Genomic DNA, 19,858 nt, shown 5'->3' on the forward strand with positions numbered 1-19,858 from the left:
ACCTTATCCTCTCACTGGAATGAACTCCTTGAAAGGATTGCCTTTTTGCTGATGGCTATATCCTCAAACAGTGAGTAGCTCATAGCAGGTGCTCAACATTCGTTCAGTTAATCTTTAATTCCAACAGGCACAAATTAGCTTTGGAGAGGAAAGGTATCACACAGACCAAGTACTAGGGTGACAATTCCCTAGCAGAAAATCTCACTGCATTAAGGGACCTCCTGATTCCTCTGGCTTCTTTTGATTTTCTGCTAATATAGCTGAAGAGGGGCTTTAGAGGGCCTGGCTGTAAACCAGAATTGTTCCTATCCTCATCTTTAATAAAAAGAGCTGCAAGGTCAAATAAAATCATGGCGATGACAAAATTGGGGGGGGGGGGATATGCCCTAGTTGCTGTTTTTATTCACACTATTTTCAATTTTGCAAACTCTGATCAAGCTTCACGTGTTCAGGAAAAGATAGCGTTAATCGCCATAAAGTTTTTAAATACATATAATAAAAGCATAAAGAAAAATCACGTAATAAGAGGAGGTCACTTACTGTTGTACACTTTTTACTTAGGGCTTTGATTAGAAGGTAAAAGCGGATTCTGGTGCTAGTGAAAGTTGGAAAACAATTACATTTCCTTACAATTTACATTAGAGAAAAACGGACTGAAGAGCTGAAGACAACCTTTTGTTTGTGACTGAGAAACCCTAACAGAAACAACGCAGAAACTTCCAGGCGCTGCGCAACTTCCCGGAAGCTCCTCGGGTCACTGTGTTCTGAGGACAATAAGGTAAAAATCATCAATCAACATCACAACTGAGCCCCCTCTCACCTTCAGACAAAGGTTTTAAAATAAAGGTGTCACAGAAGCGTGGACACGCCCACTGCATCGGGACTGGGGTTCACCTCCGGTTCCGCGAACCCAGCCCTACCCGGCGGCGCAGAGGGAAGTCTTCCTGCCCTGTGTAGCCTGGCATCCTGCGCGCAGAGGCGCAGAGGCGCAGGGCAGGCCCGGGCCGGGGCGCACCACACCGCCCGCGCCCCCGGAAGCGCCCGCGGGCCCACGGGAAAAGCCCCCAGCATCTCCCGGGCGGACCGCCGGCCAGCACCACGCGCCTGAGGCGAAGCCGCGCGGTCGCTCTGCAGCGTCTCGCGAGATCTCCCGGCCCAACCCAGCTACTGCGAGTTCAGAACTCAAAAAAAGAAAAAAGCGAGCAGCCCCCGACCCGCCGCAAGAGCGTCCGTCTTCCGCGTGCGCCGGTGCGGGCAGGGCCGCAGGGCTGCTCCTCGGCGCCGCAGCGCACTGGGGAGGTGCGGGCGGAGGACGCGACGGAGCTCTTCCTTGGTGGTTCACGGCGCGCTGCCCCCGTTCCGACACGCTTGGGTCGGGCTCTGTCCTCGGGCGGCTCGCGTGGGGCCGCCACGCGAAGGAGGTGTCCGCGCCGCTGTGGCCCGCGGTGGGCGGGCGGAGGGCGGAGACCGGCGGGCCCCGCCTCCCGCGTGCTGCGGCGCGAGCTCCACCGCTACCCCGCCGAGCCTTTAAACCGCGGATCGCCCCGCGCCCGGCACTCGCTCCGCAGTCGCAGCTGGGCTCTTTGCTGGCGGGCGGGACAGCGACGCCCTCGCCTGGCTCTGCGGCCGCGGCCACTCAGCGCCCGCGCCTCCGTTAGGCTCCGCGGTCAGCCGAGCGCTGGCGGGATGGAGCCGGGGCCCGCGGCGCCCTCCTCTGGCGGCCCAAGGCTGGCCGCGGTGGACCTGCCCGGCGCTGCGGTGCCCTTGGGGCTGGAAGATGCTGCGGCTGTAGGAAGGGGTGGCGGCGGGGAAGGCGCCGCGGCGGCCGTGGACGGGCTGGGCAGACCCCTGGGGCCCACCCCAAGTCAGAGCCGCTTCCAGGTGGACTTGGTCTCCGAGAGCGCGGGGCGGGCCGCGGCTGCTGGCGCGGAGGCTGGCGCGGAGGCGGCGGGTAGGGAGACCCCAGCGGCCGAGAAAGCCGGCGGCGAGAGCGTGCCGGCCAAGGCCAGCGAGGAAGCCAAGGGCCGCTTCCGCGTGAACTTCGTGGACCCGGCCGCCTCGTCTGCAGACGACAGCCTGTCGGACGCGGCTGGGGTCGGAGGCGATGGGCCCAACGTGAGCTTCCAGAACGGCGGGGACACAGTGCTGAGCGAGGGTAGCAGCCTGCATTCGGGCGGCGGCGGCAGCGGGCACCACCAGCACTACTACTATGACACCCACACGAACACCTACTACCTGCGAACCTTTGGCCACAACACCATGGATGCCGTGCCCAGGATCGACCACTACCGGCACACAGCCGCGCAGCTAGGGGAAAAGCTACTCCGGCCCAGCCTGGCGGAACTCCACGACGAGCTGGAAAAGGTGAGCTCCCCCATTCATCCTCGTGCACGCTGACCGCAGGATGTGGCCGCACTCCCGGCTGCGGCGGCATCGAAGTGGACGCGCACCACTCGCTGGCATCTCTAGAGACAGCTGTCAAGGGTGGAATTGCAGTGGAATGTAATTTAATCTCTTAAAAGTTTGCAGCGGGTTAGGCTGGTTACATGATACTGGAGAGGCTGCATTTAACAACAGTCTTCATCTCGTTATATATCTTGTACGCTGTCTCTGGCGTCCAAGCTTGACAATTACCTCTCTCAGTTACTGTTTTGTTTGTGGCCCCGGAGAAGGGATTGTACTGGTGGTTTAGGTGAGGACCTCTCTCGGGAGAGGGTGAAGAGCACTTAACATCTGTGTCCTCTTTAGATCGCACTATGAAGCTTCTCTACACCCGTAGGGATTCCATGGAGGAAAATCTTAATAGGGTGTGTTTGTAGTTTACGACTTATTAAAGCTCAACTTTTTACAATCTTGACTATGCAAAGGATTGTAGAAATCTTAAATCTTAGGACATGCTATTCCTGATAATGGCATAAATCTACGTTTTGTAACGTAAATTTTTTGAGAGAGGGCTGTGTCTAGCAGGAAAATTGATTTTTGTGTGGAAGTCCTGACAGACCTTTGGAGTCTTTGCACAAGCTATTGTAGTTGTGAATAGAAAATCATCTCCATATACTCATACTGACTTAAGTAATTCTATTTTCTAATAGCCACATAAGGCTTATTTCTTCAGGGTTCAAAATCTTTTTTTTTTTTTAGATAAAATTGATGCTTTTGATACTAGATTAATATTTAACGTTTTTGAGTTGAGATTACTTGAAGTCTGCCTCAACCAGTGTATAATGACTGCCTTGATGGAATTTTATGAATGTAGAGTTGGTACCACGTAGTTTGAAATGATCCTAGTGTGAAAAAGTTTTAAGTCTCGTATGTGATTTTTTTTGGATGTGATTAATCTCTTGTCATTTCATTACAAGACCATACTTGTCCCAATATTTGATAAAATAAAGCTCACAACTTGAGATAATTGCATAGGTCCCAACCCTTACAGTTTATTGATTGTTTAAAAGCCTGACATCATTTAACTTTAGATAATACTATTCTGTTGTTTTATTGTGGTATTTTGTCATATCAGAAACAAAACAGTTCTTATATTCATTCTTCTGTAGATTCTTTCAAATCTGGTGTGTTTTTTTTTTCCATCTTTCAAAACTACAAGTCTTTTTGGACTAAAAGTAATATGGAGTTGGTGATTTCCTTTGAGCATTTTTATTATTAAAAATATTATAAAAAGGTGTCTCATTTCATCAAATGCAAGTACTTCAGCAGTAAAGCAATTCATATTCACCTGTAACTTTTAGAAAGAGTTTTAAGTTGAATATTCTATACCTCAGATGTACATGATGCCTAGCAAAGTACAATATAAGTAAAAGGCCATTTTCAGCACCTGGAAAACAATGGTTATTATTTTGCTCTTGTATTAGCCCTTCAGAAATTACAAAGTTAAACTCTAAAATTTAAACGTTAAATTTAAATTTTAGAGTCCCTTAATTCCTGTAATTTTAGATTAGTACAATATATAAAATATTCAGAGTTTTGTTTATGCAACAGGTAGTATGATGCATTTTTATTATGTATACTAGGCATGCTATCCACTACTGAGCTACAACCTCAGCCACTATTCAGAATTTTTTATGGCCACTGGAAAAGTTGATTGGGTTAACTAATAACCACATATTAAAGATAATTTTGCTTAGATGGATTAAGAAAATAATTATGATGTTAAGTAGAACGTGTATGGTTATACATCTCTGTTTAAGGGGAGGGCTAGGCAAGGGAAAGATGATAACATGAGTTGGCTGGATCCCCAAAAGTATTTCTTTACCCTGTCTAGATTGACTTCTGTCTCCCTAAAATCTCTACTATCTCTAGCCTCTGGTGAATTATGATAATCCATTATGGATCTAGTTCTGTGCTAGGAACTGTGGAAGAATAAAAGAAGTAAAAGATAAGTGCTCTAGGAACTTGTTGGGTAAAAGGACTATATTGTCTTTCATTTTGATTTCTTTCATTGCTCAGCACTTTGACCTTTTAAAAATATTTTGTATAAATGTTGAGCTGTGTGTTGAGGGTAAATATCCTTGTTGCATCTTGCTGTATTATGCAGCTGTTCTAGGACCAAGACTGGAGAGTTCTCGGAGAGAGGGTGTCTTACATGTTGGACACATGACCATGGCTGTGTGGGATGATGATGATGCAGTGTCTTAGTTAATTTTCTCCTTGCTGAGACAAAATACCAGACATCCAAAGTTAAAGAAGGAAAAATTTTTTCAGCTCAATTTGTAGAGGTTTTGGTCTATAATCAGCTGTCTCCAAGGCAGGGCAGACCATCAGAGGGGCATCACAGAGGTCCATGGTGTGGTAGGTAGAAGGAAGCAAACAGCAGCAGCAAGCCTTCCTTCTTTCTGTCCCTTTATAGTCCATCCAGGCTATAAGCCTATTGATTGGTTCCACCCATACCCAGGGTGGGACTTACATTATCCACACCCTTAATCCCAGTATCACTCCATTAATCCACATTCACACACCCTAATCCAGCCACCTTCAAAACTCCCCACCTATGAGTGCTTGAGGCTTTGGTGGGATGTCTAGATACAAGCCATAACATGCAGTGATTAGCAAAACAGTACTACTTCTGCCTAGAGAGACATTAACCAAATAGTTAGATAATTAAATATGTTCTGTAGAAAAGTTTTCTAGAGAGGATATAGGACCTAATTTTAATTGGATTTTTGAAAAGAGATTACATTGATGCTGAGACCTGAAGGATAAGTTGATAGAATGAAATGACATTCTAGGCCAGAGAGACAGCTTATATATATAAGGTAGTGAGGTGAAGAAGTGGTATATCCAACAGAAAGAGACCGATTTGTTTTGCTATAAATGTAGGCAAAGCTATTGAAGAATTGTGTATGAAGGAACAGTGTGATCAGTTTTGTAAAATCTCTGGTAGTTTGATGAAGAATGGATTGCCAGGGATAAGATTGGAAGCAGGGGGAGACTGAAGAAGCTATTGTAGTGGTCTGGGTTAGAGATAATAAGGATTGGTGGCAGAATGAATTGGATTTGGGAGTGAGAGAGAAGCTGAGTCCTAGGTTTTGGACTTGAACAACCTAATAGATGGTAGTACTGTTGCCCGGTGTGGGAAAAATTAAGGGGGTAATAAATAGATTTAGGTGGTGGTGAGAAAAAATTTTGAGTAGTCTGTAAAGAGTCATTGGAAATTTGGAAAGGGAGGGAAAATTACATGCATATACATATATATATATGCGTGTGTGTATGTGTGTGTGTGTGTGTGTGTGTGTGTATGATAGTTTAAAGTCATGGGCAAAATTTTTTAATGAGAGTGAGTAGATGCAAGGTCTGGGATTGAACTAAAAGAACAGATAAAAGGGTGTTAGAGATTGAGCTGTCTGGTGAGAAATAGCCTGGAGAGTAGCTGAGAGGAAAGAGTTTTAAAGGCAGAAGCTTCAAAGCTTTGCTGGGAATTTATTTTTTAAATTCACTCATTTATTTCCGTTGTGAGAATAGGCACTTAATAAAGATTTGTTTACCAAATGTTGTCAGGGTGGGAAGATCCCATCGCTTAACAAGGATCTTAAATAAAACACTAAACAGTTATGGTTTCTCCTGTAACACTGAGCAGCTTCTTTGGGTTGTGGTGATTTCCTGAATAAGAAATTGCACACCTTACCAAGCAGAATATAGCTCAAATCTTTGAAGGTCACTTTATTTTTGGTACCGGGGATCAAACTCAGGTCCTTGTGCATGAGAGACAGGCAGTGGAACCACTGAGCTAGATCCCCACCCCTTGAAGGTCACTTTATTATTATTTTTTCCTATTTCTTATTATATATCTTTTATTTTGTTCTTTATTTATACTTTGCGTTTCTCATATAAAAGAAACCATGTGATATTTAAGCTTGTGTGTCTGATTTATTTCACTTAACATTATGGTCTCAAGATGCATCCATTTTCCTACAAATGACTCAAGTTTATCTTTCTTTATAGGAGAGTTGTACTCAACACTACATTTTCTTTATCCATTCATCTGTTGATGGACATACGGGCCACTTTCAAGGTTTATTGAAGGTCACTTTAGAGAAACAAGAATGGGTCACACCGGTGGAGGTGTCTGGATTTTCAGGATTAAGTAAAGGTGGGATCCTGAAAAATATTTGCATGTGGCAAAGTTAAATTTGTCCCATTTCACAATTTTGCCATCAGCTGCATCTTGCTGAATCCATGCTAGGAGGCCACTGAAGTCTGACTTACATAAAATACATTCCCTAAACACACCTAAGATAAATTTGGCGATGTAAAATGTGGCATACAAACTCGTACACTTCTAATCATAGGTGATGTCTTTTCTATGTGCCTTTATTTTCATAGGCACATCACCATTCTGTGAGACTAGAACTTGAAAGACCAAAATTGAGTTTCTTGTTTCTTATGTGTTGATCATCTTTGATTTCAGTGATTTTTAATAGTATGTTTCATGTACGTGTCTGGGAAGTCTGTAGTATTAATCAAGTTGTTTCCATACTGAAATGAGATGAATATGAATTACAGTTATTCATCAAATTCTTATCGAACATCCACAACAGCACTGTTCTAGGTTGTGGAGCTATCAGAGCCAACAAAACAAAGTCATAGAGCTTTTTAGTTGTAGGAGACAGTAAATAGGTCACTTGTAGTGCTGTGAAGACATAGGGTCAGGAAAAGATGACTTAGACAAAGATGGTTGTGCTGTTTTAGAGTTGTTGAAGGCCTCTCTGATATGGCAGCAGACTCTAGAAGCGAGTGAAGAGGGCTCACCTCTTGCAATTCAGGACTAATGCCAGACTGGAGGCTGAGAAACAGCAGACACCAAGACTCTGAGATGAGAATGTGCTTGGTGTGATTGAGAGGAGGTAATCAAGACTGAAGTGATAAAGACTGATAGGAGATCAGAGGCTGGTAGTGTAGAATTTTGTAGATGATGATTCAGAATTAGGACTTTACTTAGGGTGACTTTAGGGGAGGCATTGGAGGGGTTTGAACATAGGGAAGAAGTGGTTCACTTAAGTGAAACTAAGGATGATTTTTACTAAGTTGCTAGGAGTGTTTCAAAGTTAGAATTCTGAGGACTTGATGTTTTGGACAAGGAGTGTATGTGGAAAGGGTATGGCCATGGTTTTTCCCTTGTTTGGAATGGAGTTGACATTTATGGATATGGGGAAGATTTGAAGAACAGGTTTGGGGTATGGCCTCAATTAGTTTGTATTCTACAAATTATCCTATGGTGGGATAAACACTTAAAAGATTGCAGCTACCAGAATTTTCTTAAATTCTGTTAACAAAGGGTTTTTTGGGGGTTTTTTTGTACTGGGGATTGAACTCAGGACCTTGCGCATGCAAGGCAGGCGCCGGAACCACTGAGCTAAATCCCTGGCCCAAAAGGTTTTTGTGGAATAAAAATGTACTTTTGTATTTCACCATGTAAAGCAATGAATACCAGTAGTTTTTTGAAGAGTACATAGGCATGGGTTGATTCCACAAAGTGAAGGAGTGGGAGTGGATAATAAGAATATAACATCAACTACATATATAGCTTCACATTTTCCAGTAGCCACATTTTTAAAAGGGCACTGGGGGTGTAGCTCCATGGCTGGGTGCTTGCCTAACACATAGGAACACCTGAGTTTCATTCCCAGGTGAAATTCATTTAAATAATGCATTTTTGTTAGATGTTCTGCCTGAGACAATTGTTGCAGATGAATGTTCTAATCCTGTACTAGTCAAATGTGGTTATTAAATTTAAATTCCATTTGAGACAGGGTCTTACTAACTTGTTAAATTGCCACACTGGGCTCAAACTTGAAATCCTTCCTCACCTTTCCAGAAAGTGCCACCATACACAGCTTGAATCACTTCCATAGGTGCTTAGTATCTGCATGTGGTGGCTAGTGACTGCCATATTGGACAATGGAAACAGAACATTTCCATCGACACGAATGTTTTACATAAGTGCTGTCAACAGAAGTGTTATCTATGTGAAATTTATCCTTCAATAATTCCTTTTTTTATTCTTTTCTTTCTCATTAGTCACCACTAGTTTAAAGGCATTAAGTGATCAAATTTTCTTTTAATTTTGCTTAGAATCCATCCTCAAATAAAGGTGTATAGAATATATACCTCAATTCTCGATGAATTGCTTGAATCAGTGGAATTCATCTCTTTCCAAGAATTGTCTTTGTGTCTTAAGGTATTTCAGTTTCTAAAACACTCTTAGAAATCTGCATTTTGACTTTATATCTTAGGAGTATATGGGTTTCAAGAAAGTCTTTGAGTAGCAATCTCTCTTTACAGGGCTGTAGCTTGCTTAAAGGTATTATAGATAGGTAAGTTAATTAGGTACCTTGTTCGCAGGTAGACAGGGCCTCCCTTAAGGCGCCAGCCCTCCAGGAGCCAACACTGCAAGGAGCCAACACTGCAAGGAACCAACATGGAGAACAATTGAGGCACATTCACTGGTTAGCATTATAAAAAGGAAAAGAAGTACCACTTCCCCTACAGATAGCAGTGATTGATATTCTAAATGGGAAATTCCTTGTATGTGACTTGTCTTTTCATTTGATCCCCATTTAATCAATATTACTTAGGTGACTGTACTTGTAATCTTATTGGTTGATCATGGTTTTGTCCCACCTCATGCCCACCTTGTAAATTTCCATTGGGTCTTACAATTTTGTCCCACTTTGTACCTGCCTCACCACATGGCTTTGCTGTATAAAACATCTTTGAAAAGTGGGGTGGGAGAGAAGCTCAGCGGGTCCCAGCACCCAGAAGGAAGCTCCCCCACCTCTATCCCAGGCTCCTAGGGCAGAGAAGCTCAGCTGGTCGCAGCACCCAGAAGGAAGCTCCCCGCCTCCATCCCAGGCTCCTAGGGCAGAGAAGCTCAGCCTGTCCCAGCACCCAGAAGGAAGCTCCCCGCCTCCATCCCAGGCTCCTAGGGCAGTGAAGCTCAGCCGGTCCCAGCACCCAGAAGGAAGCTCCCTGCTTCCATCCCAAGCTCCTAGGGCAGAGAAGGTGAGGCGTGTGGGCGCCAGAAGCACCCCATCCCGTGGAAATGAGAAGACAGGTAAACAAGTCTTAAAAACAGACTTCCAGATCACCTACAGCAACCCCAAAGGGAAACGAGATGGAACAATCTGATATTCAAGCACCTGGACTCTCTGAACTGGCAACAAAAGAGGATCTGGGAAAAATGAAATCAGAAATAATTACTCAGATAACAGCAAAGATTTTGCTCATGGTGCAAGACATGATTAATAAATCTAGAGAGGACACAGATAAAAAAATAGAGGATCTGAGGAACATGATGGAATCCCAACATAGGAAACAAATGGAATACATAAAACAGATACAAACATTTCCAAGAGATTAAAAACTCCATCGAAAGTCTGCACAGCAGAATGAACCAATGTGAGGATAGAATTTCACATATAGAAGATAAGATTCCAATTAGTGAGGAGGAAAAGAAAAATTGCTTTAGAATTGTAAGGGAACATGAGAAATCAATCCAACAGCTGCTAGACGATGCAAAGAAGAATAACATAAGACTGATTGGAGACAATGAAGAAAGAGGAGAGAGTGCAGATGATATAAAAAAACTGTTCACAGAAGTGATGGCAGAAAACTTCCCAAGAAAGGGAAAAGAACTTGACATACAGTTAAGTGAGGCATATAGGACTCCAGCTAGCCTTAATCAAAAAAAAAAATCTACACATAGGCATATAGTAGTTAGGATTCCAGAAATCCAACAGAAGAACAAAATTCTACAAGCAGTGAGAGAAAAGAAACAAATCACATACAACAGAAAGCCCATCAGAATCACAGCAGACTTCTCAGTGCAAACCCTCAAGGCAAGAAGAGCTTGGAGTGATGTCTTTCAAGCCCTAAAGGAAAACAGCCTCCAACCCAGATTGATGTACCCTGCAAAACTAGCTTTCAAAATTCATGGAGAAATAAGATGGTTTCATGATAAAGAGCACCTCAGGAACTTCATGAATACCAAACTGGCACTCCAAAATATTTTAGACAATCCCCTAGGAAAAGACAATGAGGATCATAACCCCAGGAAACCCAGCAGAATGAATCCATTGGTCATGACAAATTAAACACAAAGGGGGAGAATCCAACAAAAAGAAAAAATCATGACAAGGCTTTTAAAACTTTTGACTTCCTCTCCCTAATGAGTGTATAATTCAATCTTATTATTGTACTGATTAGTATTTTTCTGATTCTAGAGTTGCACACCATTCCTTGTGCTATACTGGCTATTTATCATCTTATGTCTATATTTTAATGGGGTTGTCTATTAATGAGCTCTAAGAATTCTTTATATATTCTGCTCATAGGTTATATGGATTGTAAATATGGTCTGTTTAAGGACTACTTTTCATTTTAATGATGTCATTTAAAGTTCTAAATTTTGATGGAATCCCATTTATCACTTTTTTTCTTTTATACATCACGTCTTTTGTATCCTAGGTAGTTCTTGCCTATCCTGAATTCATAAATATTTTCCCTTATAATTTCTTTTTAAAGTTATATACTTTTAGGCTTTCTTATTTAGGTTCATAGATCCCTTCAAGTTATTTTCATGTATGGAAAAAAAGGGTTGAGGTGAGTTTTTTATATACGGATACCAGGTGTTCTAGTGCCATTTGCTGAAGACACTATCTCTTCCTCGGCTGTTGAATTGAGTTTATAGTCTATAAAATGCTAATGGTAAATGATCTTTCAAAACTCAATGGACCATATATGTGTGGTTCTATTTCTAGATTCTCTGTTTTATTCCAATGATCTATATGTCTTTCCTTACACCAACACTGCCTTGATTACTGTAGCTTTAGAAGAAGTCTTAAAATTAGGTACTAAACGTCTTACAACACTGTTTTTGTTTTTGTTTTTATCTTTTCTAGGTCCTTTGTACTCCTACATAACTTTTAAATTTCAATATCCAATTCTTCATTTATAGCAAGTATACACTGACCTGAATTTTGATACATACTTTGTGTTTTCTAATCCTGCTAAATTCAAGTACAAGTTCTAGGGACTCCTAGAGATTTCTTAGTATTTTCTCTGTAGACGATCATTTCATCTACATATAAAGATTTTGCTTCTGCCATGCCAATCCTATCCTAGTTGTGTCATTTTATTGCAGACTATTTTGGTGGGGACTAGGTTTCAAAGTTTAATGGACAGATAAAGAGTAGGCATATCTGCCCTTGTTCCCCACCTTAAGGAGAAAGCATTGTATCTTCTCCATTTATATAAGGCATTCTTGCTGGAAGTATGGAGTACATGTCTTTAATTTATTGAGAAGTTTCTGTTCTACTTCTAGGCTCCTGATAGCTTTTACCATGAACAGCTGTAGAATTTAGTCCAATACTTTTTCTCCAACTAGTGACAGGATCATATGGCTTTTTCCTTTCCTCTGTTAAAATGATGACTTTTGGGGGTGGATCTTCCAATGTTGAACCAACACTGCCATCCCTATAGCAAAACCACTTTCTACATCTTGCCAGATCTGACTTCTAAGAGTTTGTTTTGTTAAACAAATTTCTATCTAGGTTCATACTTTTTTCTTCTATTATCTTTACCAAGTTTTAGGATTAGCACAATGTTGAGTTCCTAAAATGAGGGGAGAAGTGTTCCTTCTTTTTTTCTGCTTTGTTTGCTATAATTTATCAGTTAAAATGTATATGATCCTGCTGTTGTCATATAGGTAGGTTTTCAAGCTAGGAATATACTTTCTTTAATAGGTGCTATTCAAATTTTATATTTCCTCCAGAGTTAGTTTCATTAATTTGTCTTCCAAGGTACTTCTTAGAAGTTGTCAAATTTATTTCAAAACAGATTTTTGAAATATGCTTTCTATATCCTTTTAAATTCTGTAAAATCTGTGGTAATGTCTCCTAGATCTTAATATTGTAATTTAAAAAATGTATACCTGATATTGTGTAACAGGAAGAAAAGTTCGCAAAGAGCAGGGGAGTTGGGAAGGGAAAAAAGGGAAAGGAAAAAATATGAAAAAAGGAAAAAAAATGGAAGCAAGGTCTTTACAAAAAGGGAAGGGTGGAGCGGCTGAAGGGAGGGCAAGGGAAGGGGAAAAAAATAAGAACCAAGATACTCATGTAAAGATACAAGATCCCAATGGTGAATGTAACTGTATTTTATAGTGACAATGCACCAATAAATTTAATGGGAAAAAAAAAAGTGGGGTGGGCAAGCAACCCACTTTCCGGTCCCCCTTCTGCCTCTCTTAGGCAGAAGCTTTCTTCCTCCCAATAAATTTTTCCTACTCTTAACCTCCATTGTTCCTAAAATTCGTTCTTCGATTTTAGAGAACAGAAACTCACGTTTTGGATTATCTAGTAGTAGCTTTGGGAGTTACATCTCTTCCCCCTATTTCAAAGGCACAACTAGCTGAGACATGATGGGTAGGATCTTTTTGAAACCAGGTCTCTGGCTCTATATCCTTTTCATCTGGACCCCTGATTCCAACGTTACTAAACAACCTCTTTGGGATATTTAGAAGCTTTCCTAGTGATTCTTAGCCAGATTTGAGAACTGGTGTCCTAGACCATATCGAGTGTCTTAAACCTTGTCCCTACGACAGCAGTACATAGTTCTTTTCTATGTGCTGAATATCAGCGTTCAGATACTATATTATAGACAAGCACTAATTATCAAAATCTGACTCTTAGATAATTGTACACAGAATTAAGTTACTAAATTACTAAATTAAGCATCTGCGATGGTCAGAAGCTCCCTGTAGTCTGGGCACAATGATCTTGCAAACCAGGTAGGTTACAGATAGGCAAACTCAAAGATTAGTAGCAACTTGCTCAAGTCTTGCAGCAGTAAGTGGATGATAATGGGTAGTAGTAGGAAAGATGAGATATTAAGAAAATACATTTGTTGCTCATTAAGTGGCCTATTAAAGTCCTATATAAAGTCGCACATATGTAATAACTGATTCATTTGAATCCTAATGAATTCATTTGGAATAGTTGTGCCTAGGTAAACCTTTCTTTTATAGAACTGAGTGGTTTCAGGCATAAATGGACTTTATTTTAGAAATTCAGCTTTGTGATAAATGACTAAATTTCCTAGGAAAAATTTTTCTTTCGAAATTAAAATGTGAATTTGCTCATTTTAAAAATCATTTTGAATCTCAATTTTAGTTGAAAATAAAAATGTCAAAAAATTATATACTTAAAGCATTTGCAGAGATGTACAAAGCTTGCAGGATTTAAAGGGGAAATGTTTTTTGTCAAAAATAGTAAGGAATAGCTTCAGTAATAACTTACACCTTTTTTATAAATAAAGTTTGGCTTTTAGGCTTGGAGAAAATATTCTCACCTATTCCCCAGTTGTTTGGCAGATTTGCTGATCAAAAAAAAAAAGCTGAGATACAGTAATTAAGCAAAACAACATGTTTTTCATATCAAATGGCTTCACTACTGTACTTGGAGACTAGTTATTCTGTATGTATACATAATTACTAGAAATGTGCCTGTCTGACTTGTAGAACCATGGTGGGCTAGCAGGGAAAAATGAATGCTGGCATATAGGTGGATCCAGAAAGAAATAGCATCTTGTAGAGACAGAAGATAAAATCATAAAAAAATAAAAGAATTCTCAGAACATACCATCTATAACCCTTTAGAGCAGAGGCAAGGACAGGACCTGAGTTTTGATCATCATTACAGCTTCTTCATCTAGAAAAGTACAGAAGAATCAGTGAACCATAGTCATTTCAGAAAATTTGTCTCAAATTATCCTAGAATATCAAATTTTAAGAGGTTGAGGATTAACCCTTTTTAAAACACTTAAAAATTTTATTCTAAGGACATTATTGTACTTTGCTCATTTAAAATGTTTATTACTCTTTGTGAAGAGAAAGTAATACAGCAAGCTTATTAGGAAGTAACTTAAAAAAACCTCAAACACTTAAGATCATTTCTACATTTTTAAAGTACATCTGTTGTGATGCTGGAGGTGTAGAACCCAGGACCTTGTGCATGCAAGTGCTGTACCATTGAGTTACATCCATAGCTCCTTATGTACATTTTACAACTACAGTTTTATATCATGCTTTTCCCACCTACCATTAAGGAGCTAATTATTAGTAAATAAGCAGAATTCCCGTGTCACACAAATCTGTTTAGGTGAATACTTGTATAATTCTCTTAAGTACATGTACCATAATTTGCCCTTTTTCTCTTTTTGACTGTTTAGTCCATTTACATGTGCAGTGATTCAGTTTTGAATAAGCTTGTCATCTTATTTTGTCTTCTGTTTTTGATTTCTCTTAATTGTCCTTTCCCGCCATCACTTGTTCTGAGAAAAGATCTTTTTTAGTACTCCATTTTAGTTCTACTGTTGATTTTCTAGTCACCCCATTGCATTATTATTTTTCTTTTAATGCTTACTCTACTGAAAATATTAAATTTCTTCAGCTAAAAATAAGAGAATCTTGAGCCCATTGTGGTGATGCACACCTGTAATCCCAGCATTCAGGAGGCTGAGGCAGGAGGATCACTTAGTTCAAGGCCAGCCTAAACTATGTAGTGAAAGAGAGCCTGTCTCAGAAAACAAAACAAATATACAAGGGATCTTAAAAGAGAATACTTCACCTTTCTTTAGTGCCCTTGTTTTCAGTTATATAAATGGTAAACCCTGTAATAATACATTGTTGTATTTTTTGCTTTCAGTAGTCCTCTGCTTTAAAAACAAAAAAGAAAAGAAAGTGTGTATGTATGATATAAACCATATATATAATTTCCACTGAGTTTCATTTCTTTTAGAGGTCTGTGTTTCCATCTGATCTGTTTCCCTTCCTGGAGGACTTCTTGTAATGGAAGTCAGCTGCCAGCAAATTCTCACAGTGTTTGTTTATCTCAAGGCATCTTGATTTTACCTTAGGTTTGAAAGGACTACTTAGGTAACAGAGTTTTCTTCTTTTCACTCCTTTGCATTCCAGTGTCTTCTGGCCTCCATTGTTTTTGTAAAAAGCTAGTCAACTATAGATGACATGTCATTTTTTTCTGACTGTTTCAAGAGTTTATCATTAGCAAGATTTTATCATTACCTTTGGCTTTCAGCAGTTTGTGTCCAGGTGTGCTTTTTGCATATCCTTTTTGGGTTTAGGTTTCTTGTATCTGTATTTTAATGTTTTTCACTACTTCCATCTTCTATATTCATTCTACTGTTAAATCCATGTAGTGAATTTTTTCATTTCAGATATTGTGATTTTTCTTTAAAAATGTTTTCTATTTGGAATTCCTAATTTTTAAAATATAGCTTCCATTTCTCTGTTGACACACCTCTATTATTCACTGATAATATTTAACTTTTGAACATATATGTTACACCTATTTTGAAATCTTTGTCTCCTAAATCTAACATTTGAGCCCACTTGGGAGTTAATTTTTAATAACTCCTTTTTCTTTCCTCAGTATGGTATATTTTCCAGTTTATTTGCATGTTTTATAATTTTTGGGGTGGAAACTGGTTATGTAAATAATACATTGAAGTGACCTTGAGTTGCTTCTTTAAAACATAACTCTTTTGCGATTTACCTATTTTTTAAAAAGGTTATCTAACATAGGCTCAAACTGTAAACTTAGTCCCCCTGTACAAGCTGATATCTCTGTTCTGTTTTTACGGCTTTCAGCTACTGTTTTTACAGCTTTCAGCTACTGTTTTTAGTCTGGCCCTGGGGATGGGGGTGTCTTCTACGCTGTGCCATGTCAGCTACACTCAGATTGAGACTTGAACTCAGTAGCAAGCTCACAGTCTCACCATGGGTGGGCATGCATACCCTCTCTTGTCTTCACTCTTTTCCATTTGCCTTGGTCCTTTTCATGCATATATAGTTGAGCTGTCATCGGGGATTGAAAACTTGGTCATTCCACTTGACAGTTGTGTGACCTTTGAAAAAAGACTTGCCCTTCTCGCTCTTGGTTCCTTTATTGAAAGTGGGAAAGATAACATTGTTATTAAAAGGTACCATTTATTTCTGTAAGAAGTACGTAACAACGAGTGCATGCCATTTATCAGGTGTATACTAAATCTTGTTTTTGCTATCAAATGCTTTTCCATGCATATTGCTTTTTGTTATCACATGGTTTTCCATGCATATGGTTTGCCCATTTCTGAGGCTGCTGGTCTCATTCTTCTCGGTGGCCTTCTCAAAATTTTGATTGTTATTTTTAAAATCAAGTTGAAATGTAGGTGACATCATTATAGTAACAATACTGGAAAGTATAAGCTTTCTGGTAATTTGAATTAAAATGTTTCAAGCTTGTAATTTGACATTAGCAAATTGTGTAGAATTTGAGGCAAAACATAAATTGTTCTTAATGTGTTCTGTTGTAAGTCAGTCTTGAATGATAAGTAAAAAATATTATGGGCTAGAGGTAGAGGACTGAATTCTTTGACTGCAGTCAGCAGTTCTGACTTGGTTCATTGTAGAGTCACATGATCACAACATCCACTTTTTATCTGTGGTACTTGAGTTTTGAGCTTTGCATTAATGCCACTGGATGCTAATAGAGCATTGTTAACCAGAACAGATTGGATTCCTGTAAAACAATACTTTGTTTTGAAAGAGTAGTCTGTAAGGGGGAGCATGAGACAGAATACACCAATCACCGACAGCACGGATAGAAAATGTTGCTAGCTTTGGGATGATATAATTGGCTAGTACTTGATAAAAAAGAAATGTTCACACAATTGTTAGACTACTCACCATTGTGGCATTAAAATTTGCAAATGTATGCACCTATTTTTAGTTGCTAAATCAGCTATATTTCAGGATATTAATTTAAAACTTTGGCTTGCAAACAATATGAGAAATTTTGGTATTCAGGTATTATTAATATTTAGTTCCAAAGATTTTTTTTAGAATGTAAATAATATTTTTGGTAAACTAACATTTTCAGTGTGCACTTAGCTTCTTGCAAAGCAACAAGTTTTTGTATATTAAAAGTACCCTGAAAGAAAGCTTCCTACTCTTTTGTCATTAACTGAGATTTAATTTGCCTCCCTAATATTGGCCCTGGATGTTTTCTCAGACCTACAATCTAGCATTATCATAGGTTGTCCTGTTGTAAAGTGCATGTCATTTGCCACTAGGGAAATAGGGAAGGTAGGAATTTGTCATTTATAAAGTAAACTTTTGATGCCAGAAAAGTTACAAAATATTTTTAGTAGTGTGATCTGGTCTTTAAAGGCACAATTCTTTGCACTAAACCCTGTGACAGTGATGACGAACCTTTTAGAACATTCAGTTGATACAAAGTGCCTACTGTGGCATGTGTGCCATAGATTTACCACCACTGCCTCTATGTATTTATTTATTTTATTTTTTTTTCTTAAATTCTTTTATTGGTACATTTTAGGTATACAACACAATTACATTTCTCATTGGATGCCTCTCCGTATTTATAATGGTGTGATTCTTTATCAGTGAGGTGCAGAAAGTGATGTATCTGTATGTGAAAAGTCAGTACTTTTGTCTTACTCTTATTGGGTAATTTAAAACTCTGCCAATATTCAATTATAAGAAGCTATGGTAGTAGCTTCTAGATTGATGATGATTTATAACATTTACTTTTTATATATTCATTTAATATCTGCTTTTTAATTCAGAACATGACAGTTGTTTATAGTAATAGCTAAAGTTTATTGAACTCTTAATCTGTTAATGTCAGGCAGTCTTTAACATATTTCCTCACTTTTACAAATCTTTTTATTGTACAATATAAAAAGAATAGAAAGCATAAATGTATAGCCTAAGGTATCAAGTGGAAACCTTTGTAATCACCCAGACCAAGAAATAGAACCTTGCTGTCACCCCAGAAATCTGTATGTACCCCTTTCTGATTTCCTCATGAAATAGTCACCGGCCTGACTTAATGGTGATCACTTTTTTGGATCTTAGTCTTGATTTTTTAAAAATGGTTTCTGTCACCTTTATGTATTCCTGAAGACTAATAGTATAGTTTTTCCTGTTTTTAAACTTTGTATAAATGGAAGCATATAGTACATTTTTAATTTGCCCTTTTTTTTCTCTCATATGGGGGTCTTGCTATGTTGCCAACCTGCCAAGGTTGGTCTTGTTGTCCTGGCCTCAAGTGATCTGGCCTCAAGTGATCCTGCCTCAGCTTCCTGAGTAGCTGGGACTGTAGATGCATGCCAGTAAGATAACAATCGGTCATCTTATTCACTGATAGTATATGTCATACATTTATGCTGTATTTATAATCTGTTTATTCATTACTATTTATCTTTTATTGTATGAATATACTGTTGCTTCTTTATTCTGCAGTTACGGTTTTTTACATTGTTTCTGATTTGGATTTAAACAATGTTGGACTGAACATTTTTTTAATGCAAGTATTATATATCTTTAGGAGTATACCTAGGAGTAAAATTACTAGGTTAAGGGTATATATCTTTTCAACTTGATAACACCCAATATTTTTTCCTAGTTTTTTTTTTCCAGTTTACCAGTTGATACTCCCATCAGTAATATATGAGTTTTTGCATTCTGTACAGTCATCAGACTTTCTCACTTTGTCTTCTCAAACAATCTGGGGTAGATAATATTAATGCCTTAGTTTAGAGATCTAGAAACTGAAAAGTTAAATCACATAGCTAGTAGAGATGGGATTTAAACCTAAATCTTGGGAGCTAACATGTTTCATTTCACTCTACTATTTCAGGACATTGTTTAGAAAATAGAGATTGTCTGTCAAAGCTCAATATATTTATTATATCTTTGATAAAAATGCCAGGAAAGATCTGTGCTATTTCAAACTTTTCATTTTAATGCATGTTGGAGGAGTGGAGGTGAGTGTATAGATTACAGAAAACCAGGTATTGTCCCTAAAACATGATGATTACAGAGTGTGGTATGTGCCATGAAGGAAGGAAACGGACACTAATTAGAAATTGTGCGCTGAGTACTGTGGGAAGGTGACTGCTAAAGCTAAGACCTAAAGCAGTGGTGGGGAACCTATGGCAAATGTGTGCTGCAGCAGGCTATTTGTTATCACTGGAAGCTGAAAGTTTTGCCATCACTGCTCTAAAGGATAAGAAAGAGCCAGGCATTTCAAAGCATATTACAGGCAAAGAAAATAGCAAGTCAGAAGCCCCTCAGGAAAAAGTAGTTGAAAATCAGCATTTCAGCAAAAAAAAAAAAAAAAAAAAAGCAAAATTATATCAATTAAATGTGTTAGATCACTCAGTAATTTTCTGACTTAAAGGACAGGAATTTGAAGAGGTATAAAAATTTTCAGGAAAAATTAATAGAAATAGGAAAGTGGTTTGCGGTTGGAAAAATACAGGAACT

General features: G+C 39.1%; 1 protein-coding gene across 3 annotated transcripts in view; it reads left to right on the forward strand.

Moving 5' to 3' along the window:
* The first annotated feature begins 1,519 nt into the window (after nucleotides 1-1,519).
* The window catches only part of Slc12a2 (solute carrier family 12 member 2), a 98,363-nt gene continuing 80,024 nt past the window's right edge, over nucleotides 1,520-19,858 (forward strand). The window contains exon 1 of one of the 3 annotated variants that reach the window (XM_013075753.3): nucleotides 1,520-2,364. In XM_013075753.3, coding sequence (XP_012931207.2) covers nucleotides 1,687-2,364 — 678 coding nt within the window. In that variant the 5' untranslated portion in view covers nucleotides 1,520-1,686. The remainder of the gene's footprint in view (nucleotides 2,365-19,858) is intronic. The other 2 variants (XM_004854442.4, XM_087180562.1) reach the window with 2 other exon arrangements.

This window comes from Heterocephalus glaber, unplaced genomic scaffold (assembly GCF_053883595.1).
Source record: "Heterocephalus glaber isolate CG9 unplaced genomic scaffold, H.glaber_assembly_v1.0 deba00001463, whole genome shotgun sequence".
NCBI lineage: Eukaryota > Metazoa > Chordata > Mammalia > Rodentia > Bathyergidae > Heterocephalus > Heterocephalus glaber.